The sequence below is a fragment of the Melitaea cinxia genome, chromosome 18 (assembly GCF_905220565.1).
Source record: "Melitaea cinxia chromosome 18, ilMelCinx1.1, whole genome shotgun sequence".
Classification (NCBI taxonomy): domain Eukaryota; kingdom Metazoa; phylum Arthropoda; class Insecta; order Lepidoptera; family Nymphalidae; genus Melitaea; species Melitaea cinxia.
In genome coordinates, this window is record NC_059411.1 from 11,776,819 (window position 1) to 11,786,315 (window position 9,497).

Sequence of the window (9,497 nt, forward strand, 5' to 3'; positions counted from 1 at the left end):
TATTGTTTTAGTCAGTGTCAAGAAAATAAAACAATAAAGTAATTAAAAGTTTTTATTTTTGAATAAAATTTTTGAGACTGTATTATCGAAAAAAAAAATAAGGCTGGTAGATACAAATATTTTTGTTTTAAATCGATCTCATGCGAGATAAGTCGACAATGTATAACACTCGCTTATTAGATATGGAAAAAACGAATCGCAGCAAAATGAAACACTGTTGGAGATTGATCCATCAATTTTAAAAAGTACAAGTCATCGTTTTAAGTCGAATAACATTGCTGCCGTATTTTTATAAGGTGCCAAAATTTAGCTAACGTCTTACTGTAAAGTTAATAGTCGTGGGAATAATTAAAATCTAGTATAACTGTTCCCTTTGTGGGCTTTCCTTTATTTTCCACTAAATACCTTCTTAGTCAAGTCCCAAAGAGTCGACACATATCGATCTCCGTTGAGAAGCAGCCGATTGAGAACTCCAGCAGGCTTCGCGGAGTCGCCGTCACTGTAAATTACAATCAGTTCCTAATACATGTATAAAAATGTTAGAAATATTCTTATACTTATAAGCTTAAAAGCCATATAACGAAGAATTGAATTGAATATACTGAAATTTACCGGCATTTTATTTCCCAAGGACTGTCAATGTAGTAAATGTGTAGGGATAGAGCGGGGCTTGACTCCGTCATTTTGTAAAGGCACTCCGGGGCAAAGGGGATGGTCATCTGAAAGAAATAGAGAGAAATACATAAAAAATGAGATTTTTTTTCCTATGTTGTGTAGTTCTAAATTTAATTTTCCTAATTCTGGTTTTTTTGCCTATCATTATTAATTTTTTTTCGATCCCAGCTATTAATTTTTTTTAATAAATTCCGCATTTATCATTAAACTCACGTCACTGAGTATAGAAATCATCAAAACCAACCAAATGAGTTCATTTTTATAACCCCAATGAACCGGTGACGAGTTCTAGTAATCCTACAGCTAAGCCTATCAATCAGATATAATACTCTCTAACGCAGACATTAAAATAACTTTACCTCAGTGACTTCCCTTCCACTATATACTTCGAACCAATCTCTACCCTTGGGTGGTTGGGTCACCTTGCCAATAAGCTGGAATCCAACTCCTACCAGATATCCATTGTTTGTGAGAGCGAACCATGGAAGTATGTTATCGCATGACATTTCGTGGGTCATGTTGTAGTGGTAATGGGTGCCTGAAATTAGAAAAAAATAAATAGTTAACGCATTTATAACCATAATTATGTTATAAATATGAAGGCGTTCGATTAACTTATTTAGTATTTACCTATGTTGGATGGATGAAATGGATTTCAGACAAATTTTGACATGGAGTTCTATAAGGATTAGATATAACTATATTATTCATTAATTTAATTTTAAGCTCAACGGTTTTCTACACGTTTTAACCATATATACTTTAATATTATTGACTATTTTAATCCATATATATTCAAAAAATTATATTAAAAAAAATTAATTCAATTAATCGTTCTTAGATAAAAATATTTAAAAAATCCCTAAAAGGAAAAAAGACGCCTAGGAGTAAATATTTGTTGATTGTTTGATTAAATTGATTGATTGATTGATAGGTTTAATGGCAAAATATTTATTGTTCCTCAAACATTTAAGTTTCTGTCGTACGTCAACGAAATAATTAACATGGTCTGAATAATATTTAGCAACTATATTTTTACACTGTGTCCGGTGACAAAAGTGCCCAGATACGTACATATGCATAAAAATGGTATTGGTGATTCCATACTAAACGTTGAGTAAATATTAAATTAATAGCAGATTAAAATTTCTTCATTCAGTTAAACTAAAGGCACTGTAGCGGATGGGGTCAGTGAAAAAATTGCGGCAGTTAAGAATACTGATACCAATTGCAGCAGCATAACAGCTTTTAAAATGGAATTCATTCAAAATTCATTCATTTATTTAGATTAATTTCACGCTTTCAACACTGTCAGAAAAGCACAGATGATTTCCACTATGTCACATGTAATAGAGAAAAAAAAAATACAAGTATGAATGAATCAATGAATGAATAAATTCGTATGTAATAAGATCCTATGATTGTAGTTTATGCATCCAGCAAAGGCTGGTTCAAGTTTCATTTCAACATTTCTATGATAACTAATGCTAAAAATAAAAATGTAAATTGCCTGAATTCATCCAAATGAAGTCGCGATAATAGGTAATTAAATACAAAAACGATTAATTTTATTTATAGAATTTGTTTGACCGCTAATTAATAATTAATTTGAAGTTAGGTTCTCCGCACCGTTTTCTCCATGCCTGTAACACTGTAATAAACCATAAACAATTACCACAAATGCTAAAACAAAATGTTTGAAAGTATGTCAGTAACTATTTGAACTGTTAAATTGATTTCGTGAAAGCGATTGTGCAAGAATGTTGTTCAATTAAGGCTCAAATACTAAACTATGTTAAAAGCACCCAAACTTTATGTCTACAATATTATTTAGATTAATTTCAGAACCCGTATTTTTTTTTATATTATAGCACTCACACACATTAGTCTGTTTTTAAGGTAAGCAGCTTAATGCTTGTATTATAGGTAACAGCCGGCTGATATCAGACTCTGGCGGCAATCGAACCCACAACCCGCGGAGCAGAAAGCAGGGCCACTACAAATTGCGCCAAAGGGCTAGTCTTTTTAAAATTTAACGTAATATTGAAGACCTGACAATTTTTGTTCATGAAGTCGATGCACTCTTTCGAGTTAAATTCCGCCCCTAAAAATATATACTTTTAAATGTTCTACCGTATCATCGTTCCCTTGTGAAACGTTTTTCAAATATAAGTAATTGTGAGAGGATCTGATCAGTACAATTGAACGTCTTAATTTTGTAAACATGATTGCTAATTTTGAGTTTAAAAATATGATGACTATACAAAATAAATAAGGCTTATGTTGTCTTTTTAAAAGTCGTAAATTATGTAATCTTTGTTGTTAAAATAACACCTACTAAGTTTTATCATATTCTGTTATCAGTTGTTGTGAAATTTTAATTCTTATTTCTTATCATAATAATTTTTGTATTCCAAAGTTTATGTACACATAGTTATATAATAGAATAATAACTTTATTTATATGTAAGTATATGTAAATTTATTATATTTTATATATAAGGATTTATTATATTACATGTATCAATTATATGTATATTAAAATGGTGGAGTAACATCAACCGAAACAGCATCCGAAACGTCGGACATGTAAAAAAACCTAATTATAAAAACTCGATCTTTATTGTACCTACACCAAGAATGAGCAACATTACAAAAAAAAAAAAAACAAGAGATAAGTAAAAAGGTGACATTATCGCTAATGTGCGATCTCTTTCAGGCAACTTTTGGGTAGAGGAAATGGTACATAGATGGTATAGGTGTACAGTAATTACAAAAATTAAACATAGAAATTTCATAAATTAAAAAGTATATATACGTACATAGTATGTATAAACGGAAATTATAATAGATATACATAAACCTATATATAGATAATTAATTATTAGGATACGATTCAAAGTAAAGATAGAAGATAATATGCGACCGGGTAGATAAGGTAAGGATTAAAATTAATGAAAATAGTGTATACAGTGTTCTTGAAAATCGCAAGTGATTCAGCTCGTCTAATGGGCAAGGGTAAGGAGTTTCAAAGCATATGAAAGATCTAAGAAAATTCCAGACTTTACCAGAATCTTCCGGATTCTAAGAAGATTCTAAGATATATTTATAGATATGGCCAGCTTTTAATCTCTACACAGTTTAATGCAGGGATTCTGAGCCTTCACATATTTTTCCCTATTAATTTCAATGGGATTCATTCTGTATTTCAACTCATCATCATTCTTTTTGTTCTGTATTTTCTTAATTTTAAGTGTATTCCATGGCGCCAGGAGTTGTTTTATTTTCACAGGACGGATAGGTGCATAAACATCATATAGCTTGATTAATAGTTAAAAGTTATTGTTTAATCTGAAAAATATTTTATATAATTTGAAAAATTCTTGATTTTATTTTAGGAGGCCTAAGTTTATTGGATAAAAAATAGGTCATTAACCATGTTTGTAATATGGTCAAAAGAGGAAACGGTAATTATATCTAGGAGTGAAAGAGAACAGTTAGGAAGAATGTGAGTAGCAAGCAAGGGTAAATATGTAAATTGCTGCGATGTCAGTGGCAATATGACGGCTAGACCGGTGGTTGTTTTTTAATAAGCAGGTGTTGAAATCGCCCAAGTTACTGTATAAAGGAGTAATATTTTGAAACATTACAAAATAGTAAAATAGTTAAAAGTGAGGCATGTACTATAAAAACACCGAGAAGATGTTTGAAATGTGAAACATACTTCAATAAAAAGTATTTCTAGTAGTAAAATTACTTCAATGTTTATAATTAGTATAGAACGATGGGTTTATGTAAGTCACAAAATAAGTTACTATAATGATTATTTACCTATAAATTTAACTCTGAGAAAGTTTTAAGTATAAACTCTGACTGTATTGAGATAATAATTATATTCTTCGACTAAAAAACTTAAGAAGCAACACGCAGTATGATAGGATTAGATGTGGCTAAACATTATTATTATTTAGTACTATGTCTGGTGTAAATTTTCTGTAAGAATTTTTGGCAATGTTACAATTGTTCATCTGTCACCGAATGTGGCAAAAATGAAGTTATGTACGATCGGTATTATATATCTTTTGAAATATGATATACGCGTATCATCAACGAGTTTGAAAGCCTAAATTATTGTATTTAATTACTTATTGTGTACCTTTGGTAATACATACCCATGTTTGGTATACAGTTCTGTTTCTTAAATAAGGTAGTGTTAAGTTCAGCCTCTGTGCTGGGTATGCGCATAAGTTGCCCGTCGAGGTCGTTTACCCACACGCCACCATCTTGCAATGTTGCACCATTTTCCACTTGTGGACCGGCACCCGCCTTGAGCGATTCTGAAATTTGACAGATTTTATGTTTACTTAAATATTCAAACACAATTTTTTCCCATGAGATTTCATGTCACTAATATATCAATATTAAAAAAAAATGATATTTTGTGACAATGATGCCAGTAGAAATAACTTTTGCTGTGAATTTGTTATAAGTATCCTAAAAACATTGTACAACATCATTCCGACCATCAACTGCTCGTCGGAAAGATGCGGCTGAAATTGTAGAGAACAAGACAAATTGAAATGGCTTGAAGAATGGAGGTAAAAGATCCACAATCACTGGCCACCTCGATACAGAGTAGGCATACCGCATAGAGAGCAAGTATCGAAAACAACGACTCAAACTTCATATGGACCTCGTCAAAGACATATATTGTAGAGGCGATTGCAGAGTCACAACCGAAAACCATCTTACCCAAAATGACAGCATTGAATGACGGAAAACACATGGCATATGGTTGAAAAACGCAGAAAACTTAAAGCCACTGGTGCTAGCATTACGAAGCTAAATGCTAAGGGATTGCATATGTGAGCTATCATACCAGCTGCTTCCCGACGTGATCGCAATAACCATCTGGGTAAGATATATGATGATCTGGAACAGCATTCCGATAAATATCAAATCAAATATCTGCATGATAAAGTACGATACATAACACGCCAATTTCAACCCAAGGCATGGGCTATTTAGGACTCTGCTGGGACAACGGTTACGGAGAATCGTGAATGTGTGGAAGGAAAATTGTATCACTATTTTTCAGCAATTTAGCACAAAGTTTCACATATTCTCCACACAAACATATGTGACCGTGAATCTTGCATCATATGTGTTGAAGTACAAGCAACAACTAAACATCTGAAATGCAATAAAGCCATAGGTTGTGATAAAATCCTAATCGAAGTCCACAAAGTGACGGGATAATGTGGATTCGATGTCTTATATACCATCTGCTGTAAAATATGGAAGACAGGAATATGGGCTGATGACTGGCCAAAATCCATTTTTATTCTACTGCACAAAAAAGAGTCCACCAAGAAATACGTACGACAACTACCGACTCATAGCCTTGATATCGTATGCAAGTAAGATGATGCTCCACATAATCAATACAAAGCCGCTGGTCTACCTCTCAAGGCAAAACGCATCCGAGCGAGTCGGATTTGTTAAAGGAAGAGGCACTCGCGAACAAATTATTATATTGCGTCAGATTTTATTGAGTTTTATTATTTTATTTATTGTTGTATAGAATTCTCTGGCTTTCTCAATAATGCTTTATGGACTTTCGCAAAGCATTTGACACGGTCATATGAATTCACCACTGGAAAATACTTGACGAAATGTGTGTACCACAACATCTTTTAGTTCTTTTGAGGAGGCTGTATTAAGACGGTACTGCAGCGGTACAAGTGGATGATGATACCCTTTCGAGTGGCTTTAAGACTGAGGCCGGTGTTCGACAAGGATGCCACATTCAACACCTACACCGAGTATTGCGCATTGTCCTGGACGATTGGGACAACCCACCATGTACCTCGTCATCGCAACCACGACCACTCTGTCAAGAGTGTCCGATTAAGAAGATTCTAAAAACAATAGCTTACGGCTATGTAATTCTGTATGTCTTACCTTCTGAGACTAGGTACTGTGTGATGGTCCAGAACTCCGTCGCTGGTTCGCTGTCTGAAGCCGGAGCGCTCCATTTTGTGAATCTCTGTTCAGGTCTGAATGATGCTGTTATCAGTTCATCGACTGGAAACTGTTCAAATTCAATTCAGATTTAAATTTTATTAAGCCATTTTAATATGTACAGATACCTTATTGTATTCCATTTGTATACTGCTTTATAATAATAGTATGTACATAAATTGAGCAGTATTATAAATAACTAGCTGACCCGGTGAACTTCGTATCGCCTAACAGTCGATTCTTTAATTTTATTAATTTTTTTTTTTAGAATTTTTCTCTCCTTAAGAACCATCCTCGTACTTCAAGGAATATTTTGAAAAAAGAATTAGCGAAATCGGTCCAACCGTTCTCGAGTTTTGCGCTTAGCAACACATTCAGCGACTTATTTTTATATTATAGATTAATCTTTTGTTAGTTAAGAACAAAGTTGTTTTGTTGAGTACCACCGGCTAAATACATTTATGTAGGCAGTAATTAACCAATATTCGATTGTAGTGTGTATTCTTCAACTATATTTTAATTTTTGTGTGTTTTTTTTAAATAAGATATACTGTATTACCAAAACTTAGAAAAAACATTAAAACTAAATATAAATGACTATTATCTCGGACAAAACTTCGCTTATTAATATTCTTTCTTTTGACAATTAATTTGATTTTTTTAGTCTGACGAACTACACACGTATGTTTTATTATAAAGCCTGGTCTTTCCTATTATTATAAAAGATAAATAAATAACCAAACCTTTTCATATATGGACAATAGACATTTCTCCAGCCGATATTTATAAGATGACTCAGATAGATTCTTAAAAATACTAATTGATCAAGTCGTTTCAAACGACATTGACAAACATATTTATTTTTATTTATAAAATTTTCGTGTCTAACAAATCTGAATCTGAGTCAACAACTTTAAATAATAAAGAAGCTTCTAGAAATGAACGTACGTGTCCTACGAGGCAGGAGTAATCGGTCTCCAGCACTAGCGTCTCGTTGATTCAAATAAATTAGATAAACGATTGCATTGTGACCAATGATGAAAGTACAAATTGCTCTTTCGTGCCGAAACGGAATATGTAATCTCATCATTGTAATAGTTTTGACCTTGAGCATTGGTAAGACTATACCATAGTAAATGAATATTAAAGTGAAGTTCGAAAATGATGCGTTATTTCTAACATGTTTCATGGGTCTGTGTAAAAATGTTCGAAGCTATTTAAATGTTGTTTACTTCTTAAAACAGATATTATCTGTTCTAAAATATCGAATAAGTACCTGTTGATTTATAAATAAATGGATAGTTAGATATAAAGCACACATGTACATAGACTAGCCCGTTGGCGCAGTTTGTAGTGACCCTGCTTTCTGCTCCGGGGGTTTTGGGCTCGATTCCCACCCTGAATCTGGGTGTAATGTATATATTTATTTATATACTTATATATGTATTATTTATAAGTATGTTTATCAAAAAAAAATGTAGCTATACTAGTCGGCTGTTACCTATAACACAAGCATTAAGTTGCTTACTTTAGGAACAGATGACCGTATGTGTATTGTGTAGATATTTATTATTTATTATTAAATTGATATTTTAAAATATTTGCCTAGCCTTTTTTAAAAGATATATTAAAGACGGAAACACAAAGCCTAGTCTTAATATTTTTATTCTGGCATTTTGGTGTCCATGAATTTATCGCTACTAAAACGATAAAAAAAAAAGAATATAAATAAATAAACAATATAAATCGCAATTATCGTAAATTAATTTCTTATCAAAGATTTGGTCTTTATAAATCATGCTTGGGATATTATAATTAAATAGTATTATTTTTTGATTTCAGATAAATATCTTTTTCTGTTCATACGCGTGTACTGTTTTCAAGGTGAATCTCAAATACTCCCCCATCTAAAAAACGTAATAACACACACTGATAGTAGTAGCAGTTGAGGATAAATTACTACTGGGGAAAAGATACAAAAGTAAATTAAAATTGATTATACTGTGTCGATCCGATATATGGTGAGGGCTGGACAGGAAATCAAATTGAATGTGTCGTATAAATTAATACTTACTGCTAGCTGTATACCAGCGACGAAACCTGATGGGTCGTATAGAGTACAGAGAGTCCTTCCAGGAGAGCAGTACAGACGCAGCTCCTGCATCGGTCCAGGTGGACGCTCTGTTCTACGCCATCCTTCAGTCTCCGCCTGATTGATGGTGCGTGGTAATTTGTAGAAGTACTCCTTGTCAGCGAGTGCATTCGTCCAGCCGAATTTAACTGTTAAAGTTGGAGACTGCCTTGTTAAATCTGTTTGTATATGGTACCATATTTTATCTGCTAATTTATGCGTTGATAGTTTTTTTTTTTTTTTGGTTTAGTATAAACTCGATGTCCTGAAAATTACAGCTAAAGAATGGTGCTTTCGGGTGAGCGATCTATAGACCTATAGACGAAGCCGACCTATTCACAGGCGGGCCAGAAGTCGGGCGTCATGTTCGCCTTCCCCATGGCGCCCCGCTATGACGGCGAGGACGCCTGGTTTTAGTGGCACGTTCTAACCGTTTTGGGAGCTCCACACTCCCGTTGCCGTTGGCGGCGGCTTAGGGCGCAAAAGCATTTCCCAGCGTAAAAAAATACTAATTGAGAACAATGCTATTTAGCTGTGATCTTCTGTAAGGTTGTACTTCTCCAAACGGGCTGCTCCAGATTTTGAGCTGCATATATCCCGCTGTGCCTCACCTCAATAAAATTATTCCTGGTTCTATGAAAAACAACAAATGGATCTCTCTGTGTTAT

The 9,497-nt window shown here is 33.4% G+C and overlaps 1 protein-coding gene across 1 annotated transcript; it reads right to left on the bottom strand.

Annotated features, from left to right (window-relative positions):
- Positions 1-359: 359 nt before the first annotated feature.
- LOC123662121 lies at positions 360-9,194 on the bottom strand. The gene is made up of 7 exons (XM_045597005.1): positions 9,170-9,194; positions 8,773-9,008; positions 6,639-6,768; positions 4,847-5,011; positions 1,035-1,213; positions 613-719; positions 360-499 (listed from the first exon to the last, which is right to left on the bottom strand). The coding sequence occupies exons 1-7, from the start codon at positions 9,192-9,194 to the stop codon at positions 388-390; spliced, it is 954 nt and encodes a 317-aa protein (XP_045452961.1). The 3' UTR covers positions 360-387.
- Positions 9,195-9,497: the final 303 nt, after the last annotated feature.